Below are 20,779 nucleotides of genomic sequence, written 5' to 3'. Positions count from 1 at the left end.
ACTACAGGCATGCGCCACCATGCCCGGCTAATTTTTTGTATATATATATTTTAGTTGTCCATATAATTTCTTTCTATTTTTAGTAGAGACGGGGTCTCACTCTTGCTCAGGCTGATCTCGAACTCCTGACCTCGAGCGATCCACCCGCCTCGGCCTCCCAGAGTGCTAGGATTACAGGCGTGAGCCACCGCGCCCGGCCTCACTTATTTTTTGATATCAATATAAATTATGACATCTACTCTAAAGTACTGAGAAAAATAATCATTATTGATTTTCCTCATTGCAGTTAACTAAGAGAAACTTCTCAAGAGACACTTTAGTACTGCTTCATTCTGTCCCCCTCAGTCTGGGTCCATTCAGACTACTATTAATTTTTATTGATAATTTGGTTTTGACCCTTCAGAGTCAGAAGTTTCTTTTTCATTCAAAATTATTTTTGAAGATTCATTCATGTTGTTGCAAATCACAATAGTTCAAAAAAGCTAGTCACAGAAAATGACATGTGGTACGACACCATTTTTATAAGGCTCAAAAAACAGTGAAACTAAACAATATATTGTTTATGAAAACATATGATAAACTATATTAAAAAAAACCAGAGAAAGATAAATATACAACTCAGGATAGTGCTTATTTCTGGAGGAGGCCGGGAGGGGTCAGGGCAGGGAGGGGTCCTGGGTAGCATCAGAGGCAGAGGTGATGCTGCATTGGAGGGTGGGCTCTCAAGTGCTCATTTCACTTGGTGCTTCCTAACTTTCATATACATTACATCTCTTCCTTCATGTGTAGCAAATATTGCTTTGTATGTACGTGCTTATAAATATTTTGCTGTTATTATTATCACTTTTATTAAGCTCTTTTAGATAGAGACTAACAGATTACCGAGTGCCTGGGTGCTACAAAGAGACTGCTAGAAAATTTCTTCCCAATACCCTTGTGAGACAGACATTCTTTTCCCAAATTAAATTAGAATATTGGACTCAGAAATGTTGAATAATATGTCCAAGGTCTCACCCTGTGCCAAATTGCTTTCATTTGTACCTTGAATTGATTCTGTATCTTCTCCCCATGACCCAGTGCCCTGGAGGCTGCCCTGTCATCTTGCTTCTGGGTACACTCATCCAACGACAAATAATGGCAGGAGAGCAGAGAGCAGGAGGAGAGTGAGGTCAGTGTGTCAATTTCCCTGCCCGCTATCACGCAGTCACCATGACTTGGTGACGTCTTTCCCCGAAAGCCACAGCTCTTGTCAGGCAGCCTCTCACACAGCTTTCCTTTCTCATAGAAGTGGCCATGTCTCACCTCCCTGCTGTTTCTAGCCTGAAATACCTTGATAATCCAAATCTTGTTGGTTCCCCTGCTCCCTGTCCACATCTTTATAAACTGTCCTTCAGTTAAAGTCTCAAATTACCCAGGTTGAGTGGCCACGTGTTTCCCAACTGCAGAAAGGTAGAGCTGCTCCAAAACTCAGTGTCTTCTGTCTGTGCTAAGATGCTGCTCCAAGTTTTGCTGCAAAAGCCAATGTGACTCTAAGGAAGGAGATTACCAACAATGGCAGTTACTATTGTGATGTTATGTTCCCTAGCAGCGTAGTAGAATATTATTTGCTCTTCAGGGCTGGTGTTATATACAGCTAACAATAGGGCACTTAACTGGTATTGCTAGGAATGTATGTAAAATGTGGAAACTATAATAGAAATTATAAACCCTTTATACATACGCCACAAAGGAAATTAAAACAGATTTTTAAATGGTGTAAGTTTTAGGCAAATGTAAATAATAACAATGTGCTCTAAATGTTTTCATTGGTCCTATTTTCTGGCCCCTCCCTCACCTTGATTTCTCCCCTTCCTCCCTGCATTCTCCTTTAATTGATGATCCCAGAACCAAGGGCAGGGTGCCAACAACACATTTCAATAGGCCCTTACAGCAAGACATATTTGATGATGACAGTTTGTATAGCTCAGGCTCTCTCGTGCTGAAAATAGTGGGAGGAAACCCTTGCAGTTTTTAACTCCTCTTCTTTTAACTTTCTGGCTCTCTCTGTTTATGCCTATTTTCTGGTGATGCTGCACAAAGACAAGGCTGGCTATAAGCCCAATTTACCTTTTGATGAAATCAGTAGAACAAGAGCAAATGTTATCAAATAATAAGCTGCAAATAAAGGCACCTTGGCTTGATTGGCATTACAGAATAACCTGTCCTAATTTCTTGTCATCTTTCCTCACCAGTATGACACCTGCGTTCCTTGGTGGAACACTCATCATCTCGGTGGCACTGTTAAGAGTGGATTAAGTGGCAGATACATCAATTTGCGCCCTTAGGAGTAGCAGAAAGATAATCATGACAAAGCAGGTAACAGTGATGATGAAGAAGAGGAATTCAATGCAGTGAAAATAACTCAGGATTTCTTTACTAGATGTAGTACTTAGAAATTCCTATTTAAACACTTAGTCACCTCCCAGGAATCACAGTGGGTAGATTATCCACACTGTGGGCTATGCCTGGGCACTTGTTTACTCTTGGGTTGGGTTTTCTATGCTGTGTTTCAGTTTCTAGGGCCATTCATCAGCTGATCGTATCTACGTATTTCCTTTCCACTCCTTTCATGTACAAGTAACTGCAAGCAGATAGGAGGCTAGAAGGACAAAAAAGCTAGATAACTGTAGGGTGGATGACAGGAAAGATAACATGAGACCTCATCAAGATCCCTGTCCAGGACCTGGCTCATAGTAGGCACTCAATAAATATTTGTTGAACTGAGTCTGTGGGGTTGCTGGGAAGTTAAATTAGAAGACTTTTAAGGTCTCTTCCTATCCTGACATTCTGTGACTGCTCAGAACAAGAAAACAGAAAGCCTGGGGAGCACCCAGGAGGTGGATGCCCAAACACACTAGCAGCAAGCCAGGGGAGATGAAAGGATTCATCGCAGGCTGAGATGGGTCCTGCGTGAGTAGCTCAGGACTGAGCCAAACTGCCACACCCCAGCAGAATCCCTGGTCTTGGGCAATGCCCCACAATTCCCACCCAGAGTCTAGGGGACTACAAAGCAGTTCTCTTAGGATTTAAGGTGTAGACAAGATCTCAAGTGAAATCCCAGGCCTTAACTTACTTAGGAAGCCTGAGAAGGGGGTGTATATGTTGATGGGGGTGGTAATACTCGTTTTGAGGTCCTACATTTTATGATGCATGTTTTTTCCAATATCATAGAAACCTAGAATTCAAGGCAGGAAGGATTCTTAGAAATTATCTAAGCCCACCTCTAACCCAGAAAAGGAGCTCTTTCTACAACAGCATCCCTAACAGAGGATCTAGTCTCTGAAGTTCACTTTCTTCAGAGGCAGCAGCGCTGATGCTGGACAGCTCCCATGTGAGCCGGTTCTGTCTTCACTTCCAAGGCCTAATGCTAACTTCTACCCTTTGATGCAACAGAGACTATGCCTCTTCCCTCATCTTTGGGGAAGCTCTCCTGAAATCTGAAGTCAGAGTCACTTTTTTCTTCCATCTTTATGCCTGCCAGCAAACCTCCCTCATTCCTTCAACTGCAGAGACATGGTTTGTGGGTGCCTTAATGTGCTGCTCCCCTGAAAGCACTCTAACTGTCTTTGTAGTTCTTAAAACGGGGCAAGGTGAATGCTGCAGAGTTGAATGCAGTGGTCCAGATATGGCCTGGCCTGCAGAGAGGAGAGTGGGACTATTTCTTCCTATTCATTTCTAAATTATCACACTGTTTAATCATCTGTTCCAGAATGGTGCCAAAAATGGCCATCAAGCTGGCTGGCTCCTTAGATTCTGGGATCCTCTTTCGACACTCATTTGTCCTTATTTGTTTATCTTCTGCCGGCTGGTTCATCTCCTAGGCTACCAGTGCAGTCACATCCTGGACTGCCTTTTACTGTTACCGGGTAAGAAAATACCCAGGTTTTCCCTAACTTTCTCAGAATGTCTATTCCTGCTCACCATGAATCCTCAATCTACCTGGCATACAGAGGATCTAAATATTTGTTAAGTAAATAATGAATAAATGAATCTCAAATGACACCTACAGGCTTGATCACACCAGTCTGTAGCAAACACTCCACCTCCAACGGGAGCCTGTCGTTTTAGCCTCCTAGATCATGGCCCAGACAAAAACTTTCTTCTCATCAGTATCATCTACTAATCTAACTGTTCATTTTCATAGTCCCCTTCTCTCTGAAAGCCATGACTACACAGAAGAGTGGCAAACACTATCTGAACCGCTAAGTTCTTCAATTTTCCTACCCAAACGTCATTGTCTTGACAACAATTCTGTTCCAGATTCATTTCCAACAGCCATCATGTGTGAACTTATGGCCAACAGAATTAGGAGGTGACTAGTGGGCATGACCAGCTAGTGGGCCCTGCAGCCGGCAAGGGACTTGCACTGCTGAGGAACACAGGTCCCTCAGGAGGGCAGCAGCAGGCATCACAGAATGATGCTTCCCACTGAGGGTGGCAACAGGACTCTTGCCTGCCACCTGCCAGCACCTGTGAAGAACCTTCTCTGTTCTCAGGAGCACAGGATGCAATGCTCACGACCACCCTCTGAGAAACGGAGAGCCTGGGATATTCCTTCAGTGACAACGTGTAGTTTCTCCTTCTTTTTCATGCCCCTCCTCTCAGGCCCTCCTGGCTTTCATCCCCTTCACCCCAGCAGAAACCTTGTCTTTGTTAATGGCTCCCAGTCTCTTTTGTCCCACTCTTCACTTAACAAGTCCAAACAAATAAAAGTGTTCTTCCAACTCTTTCTCCTTTAATTCTAAAGAAAAGATGAGCATGAATTAGCTTCAGGTATGTGATGAACATGCAGGAAAGAAAAATGTGCCCTTCATATCTCCTGGGATCCCAATTTCTTCTGGCTCTAAAAGAACTGGGGGTCTATCATGGATCCCTATGAAAACTTCTATTGTAAATTGCCTTAGAAAATGCCTGGTTTTATGCCTGTTATTCATATACTTGGAAAAGGTGCTTTAAAATCTACTTGGCTACTAAATGACTAAATTGGCAAATTACCTATAGCAATCACAGGTTATTTATTCCATCTCCTTGCCTCTGAGACAGATAGGAATATTTCTTCTTATAAAAACCTCTGGAAAAAAAATCTTCTATTCTTTAGTTCATTGTCTCATGCACTCAAAGTTTAGAAGTTCTTCTTTGGATATAACCCAAATTCCTTTCACTGGAGCATAAGACCTTTTGTCCTTTTTTCTGGTCCCCAGTGGATATCATTTAAAAAAAAAAAAAAAAATAGACACCATTCAGCATCTGTTTGTTTGCAGCCTTCTGCTTGAAGCTCTTCAGGGCTCGCCATTCTATTCCATATCCTTCTGAGCAGGTGACGGCTGCTCTTAAAGTCCCCTGTACCACCTGCCCATCACCATCAGCCAATCCCTTCACATTTGTCTTTCCTGCAGCCATCTGAAATGTAGTGCGTGCCTCATTCCACACCTGCTGCAAGAACTTAATCAGCACATTCAAAAATTATCCCCGGTCTCCCAGCAAAGGCAGAGCTGGATATACAGCGCCTCTTTGTAATTCGCTAATGCTCCTATAAAATGCAAGAGACAGGATGAAGGTGCTGAAAGCCCAAGGCACAACTTTTCATTTGCGACAACAAACACTTCGCAGGCTCTGGCAGCTCTAAGAGGCAGAGAGCAGCATCCTTGCTGGCCGAAAGCGAGGAGGGTGAGAGAGCACTGGGGCTAGAGTCAGGGGGCTGAGTTCCAGGCCAGGCTCTAGCATTGACCTTGTGAGCGTCCCACACCAGCCTCAGTCCCTAAGCAGAACATGACACGTCTTTGCCTAGATTGCTCCTCAGGGCTCATCCAGTTCTCACGTTCTGTGATTCTCTGACTAGGCGAAGGCCTCTTCTCTCCCCTCTCAAAAGGCATAAGCCACATTTGTGGCAAGTCTCCCACACCCACTTCCATGGCCAGCACAGCCCAGACCAGTATTTCCTCATGCTTTTTTTTTTTTTTATTGCCCTCTGCCCTGGTGGAGCCTTTTTAAACTTTTTTCCCTAATCATCCCACCCAATGAACTTTTAATACCACCTATATACACATTGGTGTGTGTATATGTGTATATATATGTATATATATAACTGTAATTAATATTATACATGGAAGAGTAAAATTCTTTTGCTATCCCCTAGAACCAATTTTCACCTCCCCCCCCCGGGGGCAATATCATCCCCATTGAGAATGCATGACCTAGATGGAACTGAGGGCCTCCTCTAGCTGAGTAATACAAGTGGAGTTATTTGCCCCAAACTCCAAGAGCCACAAATCTATCCACAGCTAGAGCTTTTGAAAATAACCTGTTATGCAAGTCAGAGTGGAATCAACCCGAGTTCTCATTTGCTAAGGTAAAGAGCAGCTTTCCATCCCTCATCCTCAGGCCACACCGTCTCCCAGTGCAGGCCTCATACTGGTCCTCTTAGCCTGGGACCCTCACCTCTGCCCACAGTGCCCACTTCCACTCCCACCCATTCACACGAGTCCCAGCAGTAACAATGGGAATGACAGGAATGAGGCAAAAAATAGGCGATGATGTTCCAGGAATAATTAGAATCCACTCAAAGGGCAGAAACAACCCAGGTCCCTGGCAGGGATGGAGCTCCTTCCAACTCATGAGCATCACGCCCACTTCCCTCCCCCTCCCTCCCTTGCAGGCCATTCCCCTTCCCCTTACCTTGGCACGCTGGCCAAATACGTCACAAGTTTCCGCAGGTCTTCCTGTCTTATTCTGTCATGATTGCTGCGAGCAGGAAAGGTCAGAATGGGTCCACCTCGCTTATCACGGCCCCCTGCAGGGAGGAGGAAGAGGAGGGAGTTTAAGAAAACCAGCCGGAAAGTCAGCCATAGAGGAAAAAAAATTCTGAGTGCCGGATGAACCGGCAGAAATACAGTGCCCAGAGAAATCTGGTCACTGCTTAGGACAAGGCAGGGGGTCTGGATGCAAGTAGCGTGTGACCCTGGGCAAGTCTTTTGACTTTTCTGATGCCTTATCTGTAAAAGGCAGATGAAAATTATAGTGGGCACATTACAGGGCTGTTGCAAGGACTGATAAGCAGCACATGGGAAAGCACTTTGGAAAGTAAAGCTCTCTACAAATGTGGAGATGATAATGTAGATGATGATAATTGTGATAACTGTTCTAATCAAGAAAACAAGCTGGTTGAAAGTGCTATGTTCTTTGGAAATTTACTTCCAATTCACTTCTCTCTGCAGACCTCTGTGAGGTAGGAGTGCTCGTGATGGACTGACTACAATGGGGAGAAGACCCCAAAGCATCCCCTCCTGGGACAGCATTACTGGAAGGATTTTAGATTCATAGAAAAGGCATTGTTTTCTACACAGCCAAGAAGCCACCCCTGTCTGCTTGCCTGAGGTACCACCTGTCACTCCTGTTGGAAGAGCACATGAATCTTATCAAAAATAAGGATGCTCAAGGTCTTAATCGCTGCAAATGCATGTGTACATACTAGGATTACAACAAATGTTCTTTAAATATATTTGAAAAAGCTAAAAGGAATATGCAAAAGTGACAATCACTGTTATTAGAAGGCCAGGATTTCAGATGATCGCTTTTGCTTTCCTCTACTTTCCAAACTTCCCATTCAGTACTTATTATATGATTTTTAAATGTATTCATTAATGGACAATATAATTAAGAAGCAGAATCAAGTTTCTCAGGAAGGTTAGGTAGGGACAAAGCTAAAGTGTAGTGCCTACAACCTTACAGGGCACTGGCTACTACACAAAGGAAACCTCTGTGTCATGATCACACTCCACACCCCACGTCTCAGGGGGCACCCAACATCCCCTGAGTGGGGACCACACAGGAATGTAATGACAGAGGGCTGAGGGGTTGGCACAGCCATCACCAGTGCTAGAAAAGCAGCTTAGAGCAGAGTCTCCTGAAGAAGGATCTCACAAGGAGGTCAGAGCCTCCCAGGACCCCCACCTAAGTGTGAGTTCACGAGTTAAGTTTCACTCTGGCTGTGGCATCCAGAAGCCACACAGATAGAGGGGAGGCTTGACAAACAATCAACCCAGGACACCGCTGACGAGGAAATGAGGCGGCTGTAGGGAGAAAGGATCAAACAAGACCAAGGCCACTAAGGAGGATTCAGCCCTGATGAAGGAATGTTTCGGCACCACCTCCTTCCCGACCCAGGGCAGATTTGTACAGATAGACCTCAGAGTTGGCCCTGGGCCCCGGCTGCAGACCTTCCGTACCACCAGCCCTGGTAACCACCCTCGTCTCAGCTGCCGTGGGAACGATCCCCATCTCTCCACTGCCTTCCACATGAGGAAAAGCAAGCAGGAGGATTAAAATGGGAGTTTCCCCAGCCTTGACCTCCACCTAAGCACTGGCACTCTTTGGTGGTTTTTCACCACAGCTGTGGGTTTTCTCCTGACCTTACAAGCAGAACCACGTGAAAGTGGGGGAGCCACAGCTCGGACTGGCAGAGGGGAACTAGGGGGTTTGGAGGGTTGGTTGGCACTGTCCCTCCCAAGCTGGAGTCAGGACTGACCCTGGAGACATGAATTTCAGAATCATGGCTGAGGAAGGTTCTGGATGGCAGGGGAGGAGGGATGAGGAGGGAAAGCCCAGGGAAGTGTAATCACCTTCCTCCAGGAAGTGTGGAAAAGGAGTCAAGAGGAGACAGAAGGATAAAGCCACATGATTTTCAGGAAGAAAAAGACTTTTTGCAAGATTGTAGAGAGAGGAGGAGGAATGAGCACAGAGGAAGAGAATCATGATGGTGGGGGTGACGGATGGAGCAAGGCCTCAGCCCAGGAACTAGGGAAGCCCAGCCCCAGGGGACGGGGTCCCTCCTGCTGAGGCAGGCTGCAGAACACAAGAGGGAGGAGGAAGTGGAGATGAGTTACAGGGAGGAACTCAGCGCGCCTGAGGGATACTGTTCTTTAGGTGAAAAGATGAGGTCACCTGTCCAGGGTCAGAGATGGCTTGGGGTGCTGAGGAGAGAGGAATGGAGCCGCTCCTGGAGAGCTTCCCCAGAGAATGAACAGCACAACTGTGTACAAACGAGCTTCAGTGTTGGTGACAGGCTCTGGGGCACAGGGGAGCGCCATGGATGGCTCTGGCCTTGGTGTAGAGCTAGCGCATGGTGCAAATGGGGAGGGCCTGAGAGGGATGTCCTGCAGGACTGTGAGATCCCAGAGAAGAGGGAAAGGCATGTGTTTTATTCCTCTGATATCCATCCACTCCCAAGTGAGAGGGGCTATCAGAAAGGGTCAAAGGTAAGAGACTAAGACCACAGGCAGACATATCAAGGGTCAAGATCCCAGATTTGCATGACCACGGTGGGAGGTGGAGGACATTGATGCCAAGGAGGCTGAGCAGCAATGAAGCTGTAGGATTTGACTGATAACTGGCATGGTGCTGACGCTACAGAGGACAGTAAACAGATGGAGAATGAGAACCCCTGCTAAAGGTAACGTAACAATAGTTCTGCGAGATGTTAATGGATACACGTGCACACGTACACACTCACATAATTTTTTAAGGGAATAGTTATTCCATAGTTTGGAAAATGGCAGGTTAAATAAATTTCTTCAATGTAGGATTTCTCAGAGCCTTAAAATGGTTATGTGCTTTAATGGACACTGTGAACCTCCAAGAGGAAGAGCTACAATATCCAGCCTTTCCCAAACTTCTTTGAGAGTAGAGCCCCTTTTCCTTTGTAGAGGATCATCTTGTGAACTGCTGCTTGGTGGAACACGCTGGGAGAGACGCGGGGCCAGAGTACAAAAGACTGCCACGGCGGCATAACGTTTCCCTGGGAACGAAGGAAGACAACACTGGTGGGAGAGAAGAAGGCAGAGAGGGATCCTCAAGAGGTGGCCAAAGGAGGGTGTGTGCGTACATGAAGGGGACAGGGCTGAGATGGCCCCTGCATGAGAAGGTGGGACCAGAGTCACAGTGGGTGCTGCGAGTGGGACTTGTAAGCCGCACAAAGGAAGCCAGAGAGGCAGAGGGGCGCCCTCGGGCTGTGAAGGACGGAGGAGGACAGGGCAGGGCTGGCACAACGGAGGCCCTGAGGGACAGACGCAGCCCATCTCACGCCCGTGCACACACCCACACGCAGAAGCTGCGGGACTTCCCTGGATGGTTCTGGATGGACGTTCCCACAGCAGCACGGCTTCCTTTTCACCTGGCCACAGCCAGGGTGCTAGAAGGGGAGGGCGGGCACAACTAACGGTCTGTTTCTCTGCTCACCACCTTCCTTGCACTGCTTTCTTCTTCCCAGAAATGCAACTGTTATACCGCATTACTTAATTCAGGCTTTTTTCATTTTATTTTTGTGTTTTACCTTTTAAAAGCTCAGGATGTAAATGTAAGGGGTGGTCTTTTCTTTTCTTTTCTTTTTTTTTTTTTTTTTTGGTTTTTACTTTATTTTGTTTCTTTACATGCAGCCGGTCATTATCTCCCTGGCACCCTCAGTGTCCTTCCCAGCCATGCATGAAAGGGCAATGTTCCCTAAGCCCCAGAAGTTCCTGGCACCACAAGTGCAGATGAATAAGGCTTACCCCAGGCTGCTCAGCTCACATCCGCACATGGGAGTGGGCTGTACACCCCCAGATCCTTTTGTGCTGCTCAGGGAAGTTTCTATCTGCCTCATCCCTGACTGCCTTCCTGACACGCTGCTTCTAAGAGCTCCATTAGGACAACTCCCTACTGCTTGGGAAAATCTTTTCGGGGCTGGCTGGGCCCGGCCCCAGGACTCTGACTGAATTTACATGGGCAAAAATGAACCAGGAACATCAAGGGCCCCTAAGTCAGTCAGAGTATGCCATGTCTACACTCACATGCCCCAAACTGGTACAGAACAGGATGGTACTCAGAGATTATGCTTTAAATCCAGGAAGGCCTCCTGAAGGAGGCAAAGTGGGAACTAACTTGGGAAGGAGAGAAGAGGCTCAAACTGGCAGAAGGTGTGCGGAAGGCACTGCAGAGGGGAGGAAGTGTCAGGCACAAAAGAAATGGAAAGGCTAGCAGGATACTCAGGGGACAGAAAGGACATTAGGTTAACTACCATAAAAAGAAGGAGGACAAGGACAGGCATGGTGGCTCATGCCTATAATCCCAGCATTTTGGGAGGCCAAGGTGGGAGGATTGCTTGAGGCCAGTTAGTTTGAGACCAGCCTGGGAAACATAGCAAGATTCTGTCTCTACCAAAAATAAAATTTAAAATAATTAGCCAGGCATGGTGGCATGCACCTGTAGTCCCAGCTACTCAGGAGGTTGAGGTGGGAGGATCACTTGAGCCTGGAAGTTTGAAGCTGTGGTGAACTATGATCATGCCACTACACTCTAGCCTGGGAAACAGAGCAAGACACTGTCTCTTAAAACAAAAAAAAAAAAAAAAAGGAGGAGGAGGAGGACAAGGTCAGATTGGGCTCTCCAGGGGGCTGTGGGCCATGTCCTTGGGAGCCCAGGCCATGGGCATCAGCAGAGGTCAGAGGCCTGGCACTGCCCAGTGGCCTCCAGGGCTTCTACACAAGTTCTTCCTATATGTTCAGCAAGCACTCAGAATCCAAGCTTACAAAGGCTTTGGAGGTTGTCTTACCTACGCCTCTACCCAGCCTGAAATCACTGCTACATAATCCTGCCAGGGAATAATGGCCTACTGTATATCATGGCAAAGACTTTGCAAATGTGATTAAGTTAACCATCTTGAGATGTGAAGATTATCCTAGACTATCTGAGTGGACCCTAAATGTAGTCATGGTATCCTTAAAAGAGAGAGGCAGAGGGAGATTTGACACAGACAGAAGAGGAAAAGACAATGTGACCACAGAGGCAGAGAGCACAGTGATGTGGCCACAAGCCAGGGAATGCCAGCAGCCATCAGAAGCTGGGAGAGGCAAGGAACAGATTCTTCCCTAGAGTCTTTGGAGGGAGCACAGCCCTGCTGACACCTTGACTTCAGCCCGGTGAAACTGCCTGCTGGCCTCCAGAACTGAGTTAATAAGTGTTTGTTGTCATAAGCCACCAAGTTTGTGGTGATTTGTTACAGCGTCAATGGGAAACTAATACACTACCTCAACAAATATAAATGGCTGTGTTCCAACAAAACTTTATTTGTAAAAACTGGTAGCTGGCCCACAGGCTATAGATTGCTGATCCCTCAAATTAGACATTAAGAGGTTCAGGTGTACAAGATGAGTAAGAGAGAGAAGACAGGAATAAATATTTGGAAGTCACTATTCAGAAACAAACAACAACAACAACAAAAACCTAAATACACTCACTTGATTTCCCTTTCCAGGATAGAGAGATAAGGAGGGGCCAAAAAAAAAATGTTTTGATCTCCTGTCCATGACCCTCTCAGAAATGAACCCAAATAAACCTCAGGGAATGCACCAAGTGCACAGACTTCCAGCTGGAGCATCTTTCGGGGGGCCTCAGTGGCTCCTGCCAGGCCAGGGAGGGTGAGGCGGTATGGGGTGTGTGTGAGGAGTGTGTAGGGAACTCACCCCTGGTTGTGAGTGTCCTTTAGAACATCCAGCTGGGACCAGAGCTCTGCTTTCTCCTTCTGTTTTCCTCTGTGGAAAGGAAGCAGCTGCCCTGAGCATAACTTCCACCCCCACTTCTCTCTCACTGGCACACGAGGAAGTGAATTCGGAATGCATGTGCACACACACAAATTCTCCAGGTCCGTTACGAAGGAAAGTTCCACACATACTCACCAGACACGAAGGCCACTTTTTCCTTTAGGATGGGAAGGACATCAGAAGCTTTCAAACCATCATTCCGAAAAGACCCTGTGGGACAACATAACAGAAGGAATCAGGGTGAGAGAGGCCAGCTGGTGGACTCCCTGGATCCCACCCTCAGCCTCACAACCCTGTCATTGTTCAGAAGGTTCTACCTTGTTCAGGCCCTACAGCCCAGCCCAGAGGACCAGGAGATGGTCCACAACAGAAGGACACATCCACGTAATGCCAGGCCACAGGGGTGACCAGGGCTGCTGCCTCCCAGGTCCTTCTTAAGGAGAGGATGGTCCAAGTCACCTCCCACCAAGTGTACAAAGCCCCATGTCCTGGGACCACAGTGATGTCCCTGTTGCTATTGAGTAACTGGAAGATGAGGGGCTTTTAAAAAATCATTTTTGTACCCTAGTGCCTAGCACAGTATCTGGTAGACAGCACTCAGTAAATATCTGTTGAGGTAGTTAATTGATATCAAGATGGATTACAATGCCCTAAATAATGCTTCTTGTCTTTCCTCTAAGTGGCACAGTGACTATTAGTCTTCATTTCACAAAAGGGAAAAGTAAACCACAGAACTCCCACAGATGGAAGCAAAGTTGATGACAATATCTTCTCCACCCTTCTTCCTCCTACCAGAGATATCATCCTCAGGCCACAACGGACAGGAAGTAGGGAGACACAGATCTCCTGGGAAAGACATGCATTGCCTACTTCAACTCGTTCTCTTTCTAAATCTTGCTTCTCAGTTGGAAAGTCCTTGCTAAGGTCTCGCTGAGTTCCTGTTAGGGGGCTGAAGGCAGAGGCTTGGGGCTCACAAAGAATGGAAAATAAAGATGTGCCTGGAGAAACGGTAGCCTCAGGAGGCAAAGGACAACCCAGCCCAGCGTGAGATGTGTGGGAAGGCAGGACCCAGCTTACATGCACACACAAAACCCCGGGCTAGCACACTCTACCCCTATCATTTAACCCCAGCACCCCACGAGGGCTCTAGGGGAGAACCACCCACACTCGTAGCCCTTGGAGCTATAACTGAGGTCTCTGTTATGTATCACCATGAGGGACACGACACAGAGGGACCCTGGTGAGCGGTTCTCAGTCAGCTCAGTAAGACAGAACCAGGGACCATGGACATCCCTGCTGGTGCCTTTCTCTACTTGGAACCCAAATCTGACAATCTACAGAGGACAGCAACATGCTGAGCAGGACCATCCCACTCAATCGCTCAATCTCTAAACATCAACTGTTTCAAGAGACCCATCTGGGAATTTTGGCAACAACCCAGGATTAAGATCTCTGGCCTAGGGAAGGGAAATGGGCCTGATGCACACTCAACCAAGGAGGAAGAGAGCTGTGTCCCCAGAATGTCAGTTTCTGTGGTCAGAGGTCATGCCCTAACGTAAAACAAATTTCCAAAGTATCTCTGACCATGCATCTATTTCTTCTTTTTCTTTTGTCACCAAATGAAGACAATGAGCCTTTTTATTCATAAGTTGCTTCTTTTTACAAATTGACAGAGAACCAGCTACAAGGCTCACTTTGAGAAGACCTTGAACAACAGAAGAAAAAAGCAACACTATAAAAAGAAAGCTCTAACTTCAAAGACTATAGGCATTGTTTTGTTCTTTCTATTCTTGGTTTCTACAGATATTTATGCTCTAATCTTATTTTCCACACAGAAAAAGAACTAAGTATCACCAATAAAGACTAATTAGGATCAATATAAATTATATAGAATTTACAAGTAGATATACAGAATGTTTTCATCCTCATGCAATAAGGTGGCATTTCAGCTTCCTTGGCAGGAGGAGTCCTATTAGGCTTTATTCACTAGACAAGTGTCATCTTTAACTAGCACATGAATTGCTTGTGTAAAATGATGCTTCCACACCAAAATAAATTATTTTCATATGCGAAATATACCTTTCTATACATCAGTTTTAAAACACTTTCCTCTACATCACTATGCATTCTATTAATTTCTACAGAAAAAAAAGTAATATGAAAAGTTAAATTTCAGTCCTGTCTTCTTCCAGGTTATTTATAAATTCAAAAACAGCAGACCCAAACTAATGAAATTTTACTGTATAAAGAGAGTCCACGTAACCCTCTTCTCTCCTAAACTCCTGTCCTATTTTTCCCACTGCCTTTCCTCTCCCCCTGCTGTGTTAAAGTATACAAGAGGGCCCTAATTCCAAACAGTCCCCACACCGTAAGGGCTTCAAATCTGCTATAATGGAAGACAAGGTTCCTTGTCCTGTGCCCTCCCCACTCCCAATCTCATCCCTCACACCCACTCATTGTTCTCCACCTCCTCCTTCTCCCCGCGTGGGTCCAGGGCCTGAGGGAAGGCACGCAGCTTGTTCACGCAGCCTGCAGTCATGGGCTTCAGTACAAATCAGTACTATCAGGCTGTTCTAAGATTCTTAGGGCTTCCATTTCCCAGGCCAGAGTCCTTCTCCACCCAATTCAGACCACTGCTGGGCTATCTGCCTTGTTGTGTGCCCACCACAAGACAACCTAAAGTGTCCAGATTTACAAAATCCTTAACTAGGAGGTAATCGTTTCCAATAACAGCAACACGATTTTTCACATTATAAAAGGATTTGCTCTAGGGTCTCTGTAAATAAAAGTTCTTTAGTGACTTGAATTAATTTTCCATTTGCCAAAAAATTGAATTACAAATAACTTTTCAACAATATATGTATTATGTAAAGCCAAGTAGAGCTAAACTAATTAGCCCAGCAGCTCATAAATTGGTGACCTTGTGTATAAAACCTATTTGCACTGGCTGAAGATCCTATGTATCAATTCCCCCAGGGCCCTTGTGAAACCAGCTGCTGGAATATATAATAACGGGTAAGTTTATTAAATGCTAACTGAAACAGGACCAATGACGTAGCAACATCTCTTCACTATCAGGTACATGCTTTGGTAGACTCACAGTAAATGTTCAATAAATATTTGATGAAAGAATAAATGAATGAATGAAATGTTAACCCTTCGTAAAATGACTTATACAAGGTCAGTGGCCTCATTTGTCACACCAAGCACTGGTGATCTGAGCAGATAATCTCCAGGGTATCACTTAGCTCTAATACTCTGAGACTTTCTAAACCTTTTCTTCATATTTATTGGCCTTTAAGATCCTCAGTTTCTCAGATCAATATGCTTTGAAAGGAAGTACTGGGAAAAAATTCTCTAACAAGATCTACTGTACCTTGGAAGGATAAAAGGACCCTTTCCTGGCTTCCCAGCCCGTTCTTTCCCAGAATCAGTTTAGGGATTGGAATGCTGAGGGCAGGTCAGGTCATTTTGCAGGTAGCCCAAATTGCCAAAATGAGAAAATAGGGATGGAAGAACTTCTGTGAGGCATACACACCTTGAAGGAGGCAGGCTTACACTGCAATTGCTATTTCTAATACAAAGTATATGTGATACCACTATTAGACTATAAACTCTAGGCCAATCATAGACCAGAGTTTCCTCCTTTAAAATGAAAGCCTGTTGAAACAGTAGGCTCCTTACTACCTTTAAAGGAGGCCCAAGAAGAAATAAAAATTCCTAGGCTCTTGGAGTTACTGCAGGAAACAAACAAACAAAAAAATAAAATCAGAGGGCACCCTTATGGACCTGACTCAATGTGTGTGTTGTGCTTCTTCTTAAGGACAAAGGCATGCTTCGCTGGCATTCAGTGCTAATCCCACCCCATTTGTGTCCTGCTGCTGTCAGAATTACAAGCCTGCTGTTCCGTTAATTAGCAAAGTTGAAATGCTCTCCATCTATTAGGGAAGTACAAATTACCACCACCATCTCTCCAGGATCTTCCAGCATGGGTCTTCTCCAAGTTCCACTTTTGCTCTTCCTTGCTCCAAATGTTTTATGCTTACATTGCTGCTGCCTGTTCCTCTTCACATGTTCCTAGCCACCATTTCCCATGTGGGAAAATGCCAATCATCCTCACTCTGGCTCCCAGCCTCTGTGTGGCCCCACATGGCAATGGCAGGCCTGGCCCTTGTGCCAAGGGCCCTGTCCATAGTTTTGTGGGTCTAGAATAGCAGTGAATCCCTCAGGGCAGCAGGGGATTCACCACTATTCCATGTGAATAGCAGTCGTGTGTGCTCCATGCTGACTGCCTTCAGAAAGCAATCCTGGTTTTAATAAGCAAAGAAACAAACTGGGTGAGCATTTATTGAGCATTTAGAGGTACAAGCTGCCAGAGTACCCATGGATTGCTCTTTGTTTCCTTTGGTACTCTGTCACACCCCTTAATTTGCACTTCCTTAGAAGTTACTATGTAAGTATTCCAGTGGGCCTAAGCCCAGTTCCACCAATAAACCTGCACATTGACCAATGCTCAGGTTTCTGCCTCTTCTTTCTACTCTGTCCCTTTGGTGTCCAGCATAACAGCCCTGCTCAGAATGGCACTGAGACACCGAATGATGTGCTGTACAAAAGAGACCTGGCTCACTATTGAGACTTCTAAGAGCTCATTTGGCTAGACCTTAGTTTGGTTGTAATTTTGACATTTTCCTATTCCCAAGGTCATTCTTTCATCAAGTCTTTATGGAGCACTTACTGTTTACTAGGCCTTATGTGGTGACCCTAAGACAAACAAGAAATGGATCCTGCTCTCTAGGAAGCCTCCAAGCTGAGGAGGATAAGTATGCAAGTAGGACAACCAGGGAGCTGTTGTCAGAGACAGGACATCACCTGTACACAATGCAAGAAGGTGCAAAGGAAAGGCTTACTAAAGGTGAGTCCTAAAGCCTTGCTACTCACAGTGATAAGCATCACCTAGAACCTTGCTAGAAAGGCAGAATCTCAGGTCCCACCCCAACGTACAGAATCAGAACCTGCCTGCATTTTAACAAGAAACACTGGTGCATCATATGTACATTACATTTTGGGAAGCTCTGTACTAAAGTACCTCTTTTCATTCCAGAGTTGCCTCAGAGGCAAAGATAGAGAAAAGCATCCTTTAGCCTGGCCTAAATAGAACCTCTAAAATCTCATCTAGTACTTCTCACTCCTCCTGCCCCCATCATTTCAAGACCCCTCACCACTGCCCAGGGATCCAAGAGATTCAGCCATTACCCTATTATCATTACTAAAATTCAGCTCTAGAATAAAAAAGCTATCTGGGAGATAGATAATTTCCCCCTTCAGGGCATTAAGACCAGACATGTCTTATTTTTTGGTGACAGGAATGTTTATGAATAACGCCTATCCAAGCTGCTCAGAATTTTGGTAGCTTAAACCACTCCTGCATGTATCAGATACTTTAATTTCACAACAAATATTCCTCCGTAGGGAGCTCTGAGTAGTCTCAGAGCTCTGCCTTCTCTAACTGCTCTCAGCACCACAGATACTGTCACTGATCATACCTACAGACAAAGATGCCATTTCTGAGATGGCCCTGTAGGACAGAGGAGCCAGTCAGTTTATGCCGCTTTATCTTACCTTTACCCCCACTACAGACGCAAAGCCCTAAACCCTGGGAAATACTGGACAAGAAACACAGGAAGGAGAGGTGTCCTCACCTAGGGAGCTCCACATCAGAGAACACAGTGCTTATCTCAGGCTTTTCTCTCCCTCTAAGAGTTTCCGGCCTAATAAAATACTCAGTACCCATTTCCCCTGACACTAGAAGTTCTATATAAAAAACAAGTTAAGATTCTGAGATTTTGATAAAGACCTTCCCATCCTGCCCCTAACCTGACCATCCTTTATCCACTCTATCCTGGTGTCATCATCACTGAGGTTACCCAAACAGAAACCTGGGAAGCACCCTGGACTCCTCCTCTCCTTCACCACACATACTGATTCAGTTGCTGAGCTCTGTTGATTCTACCTCTTAAACCTCTCCCTAATCTATCATTTCCTCTGTGCTGTTTCCCTGACCTCCCCATCAAGTAGAGCTGTCCCTGGTTGTACCTTATACTCTATCATTCCTGAATGGCATTTATGTATTTTCATTTTACTCCCTATTAACTGATCCTGATGCCTTGAGGGTAGGGACCACGTTGTCTACTCTTTGTTTTACCCCAGCATCTAGCCCAGTGCCTGTCACACAAAAAGGACTCAAGAAATACTGATACTGAGGACACACAGGTCCTAAGAAGACAGAGTAAGAGTGGAGAGTTGGAGGTGATCCATCAGGGCAGGCTCCCCAGAGGAGGTGATATTTGAACTAGGTTTTAAATAAGGGAAGGGCCAAGGAATAGTGGGAAACAGCATATGCCATGGCAGAGAAGGGGCAAAGAAACTGCATGCCACAGATGAAGAGTGTTTACTGACTGCACGGAAAAGCAGAGTTAGGGTGATGGAAAGGAGGGCTTGGAGGAGGTGGGTGGGCTCTGTGGTCCAACTCTCAGTAGGGTGGACCCCTGGGAAGGCATCAGCAAAGATGTGACTGCAAGGGCCTTCAGAGACTCAGAGAGCGGGGTCGATGCTGCAGCAAGGGGCAGAGCTGAGTGGAATCTGGCTGATCCAGAGGAAGGCTGTGGCTCCTGAACAGGGCTGGGCCCAGCAGGCTCTGACCCCAACTTCCCAGTCACATTCTGCCATCTTCAAGGATGGGGAAGGTTGGGACATGTGGCCTCTGTTGAGGCTGGTGGTGAATGTGGAGCTGGGGGCACTGCAACTTTGTCTCTTTTGGTCTTCTCCCTAAGTCCCAGGAGAGGCAGGAAGGATGTTTGTGAGTTACCTCCTGGGAGCTGCCAGGCCAGGGGCAGGCTGTGGTTTGTATAAGACCTCATGAAGATATGATATGGAACTGAATTATAAAGGGAAGAGACTTAAGGTCATGGCCCCTTCTGTGTAGAAAACGGATGGGCAAAGCCCATGGGAGAAGACACTGTCAGAGTACCAGGGGGTGGTAGGGAACCTATTAGTGGGCAAGATCTTTATTCCTCTCGTTCTCCTTTCTCTCATCCCCTCCTTTCCAATGTTGACACAAGAGGAGAGAGAGGTGGCAAGAGTCGGAGAAAATGATAAAGAAAAAGGGGTGAGAGCAAGAGCTAAAAAGCTGGAGCAAAAGATACATATGCACACACATGTGCATGCAGAAATGGAGGTGAATGTTTCTCTCTCCTCTTTACAGATGCTAATGAGCTACTGAGGAAACTGCCTGTTGAAAAACTCCTCCAGCAACTATAAATAAGTTCCTTGGAGCTCTCCTTAAAACAACTACCACTGAGACAGGAAGTGTGTCCTGAGAGGAAAGAATAAACCTGGCAGAGAGAGAGACTAGGTGGCTTGATGTCAGCAGCAGAAAGAACACCCAACACGGTGTGGAGAGCCACACGCCTCTCCCTGACCTTGGAATCCATCGTGCACAATGGGGCCAACTCCCCACAGTCGTTGTCCCTCATCACTGCCACCCCAAAATGTCAAACAACCCGGGACCATCCCTCCTCCCCAGGTGGCAGCCTCTATTAGCCTGATGTCAACACAAAAGGGGAGAGGGAAAAAAAGGGTTCTTTCCTTGGGAGTTGCTAAATACTGAGCTTTTCTAAGCAAACTGACCAGGCCTCATGCAAAGTGAGGCAGTAGCCAGGGACCTGACATGGTAACCAGATTGGGTAGTCTTTAAGCTGGAGAGAAGCAAAGTCCACCTTCTCTCAACTCTGACATGTGTTTAAACTTCATTTCTCAAAATAATCATTTTCTGCCCTGCACTATAGTGAGCCGTATACTTTCCCCAGGGCACCTTCCCCCCTGCTCCACCACACCCAGGCTGGGCTCGTGCCTCCTTCTCTGTGTATCACATGGCGTGTCCCTCACTGTTATGCCACTGTCCACTCCCAGATCTGGCTCACTCACTAGATCCTGAGCCCACTGAGGGCATGGACTGGTGCTCACATCAGTATCTTCAATGCCTGGCACACAGCTGGTGCTCAGTGAGTGACCCAGAGCTGAGTCTTTCCCATCCACAGTGCCATGGTGCCTTCCCTAGCGAAGGTGCTTAACATTAATAACTGCTGTGCCTCCACCCCTGGTCCCTCTCT

The 20,779-nt window shown here is 46.1% G+C and overlaps 1 protein-coding gene across 9 annotated transcripts in view; it reads right to left on the bottom strand.

The window, feature by feature from the left end:
* Window positions 1–20,779, bottom strand: part of KALRN (kalirin RhoGEF kinase) — a 639,384-nt gene that overhangs the window by 440,154 nt on the left and 178,451 nt on the right. For all 9 annotated transcript variants that reach the window (XM_069475127.1, XM_069475129.1, XM_069475125.1 and 6 more), the window contains exons 2-3: window positions 12,747–12,821; window positions 6,715–6,829 (exon numbers count right to left, since the gene is read on the bottom strand). In XM_069475127.1, coding sequence (XP_069331228.1) covers window positions 6,715–6,829; window positions 12,747–12,821 — 190 coding nt within the window. The remainder of the gene's footprint in view (window positions 1–6,714; window positions 6,830–12,746; window positions 12,822–20,779) is intronic.

This window comes from Eulemur rufifrons, chromosome 7 (genome assembly GCF_041146395.1).
Source record: "Eulemur rufifrons isolate Redbay chromosome 7, OSU_ERuf_1, whole genome shotgun sequence".
NCBI classification, from domain to species: Eukaryota; Metazoa; Chordata; class Mammalia; order Primates; family Lemuridae; genus Eulemur; species Eulemur rufifrons.
The sequence above is the reverse complement of the archived record's forward strand: the minus strand, read 5'-3'. Positions and strand labels throughout refer to the sequence as shown.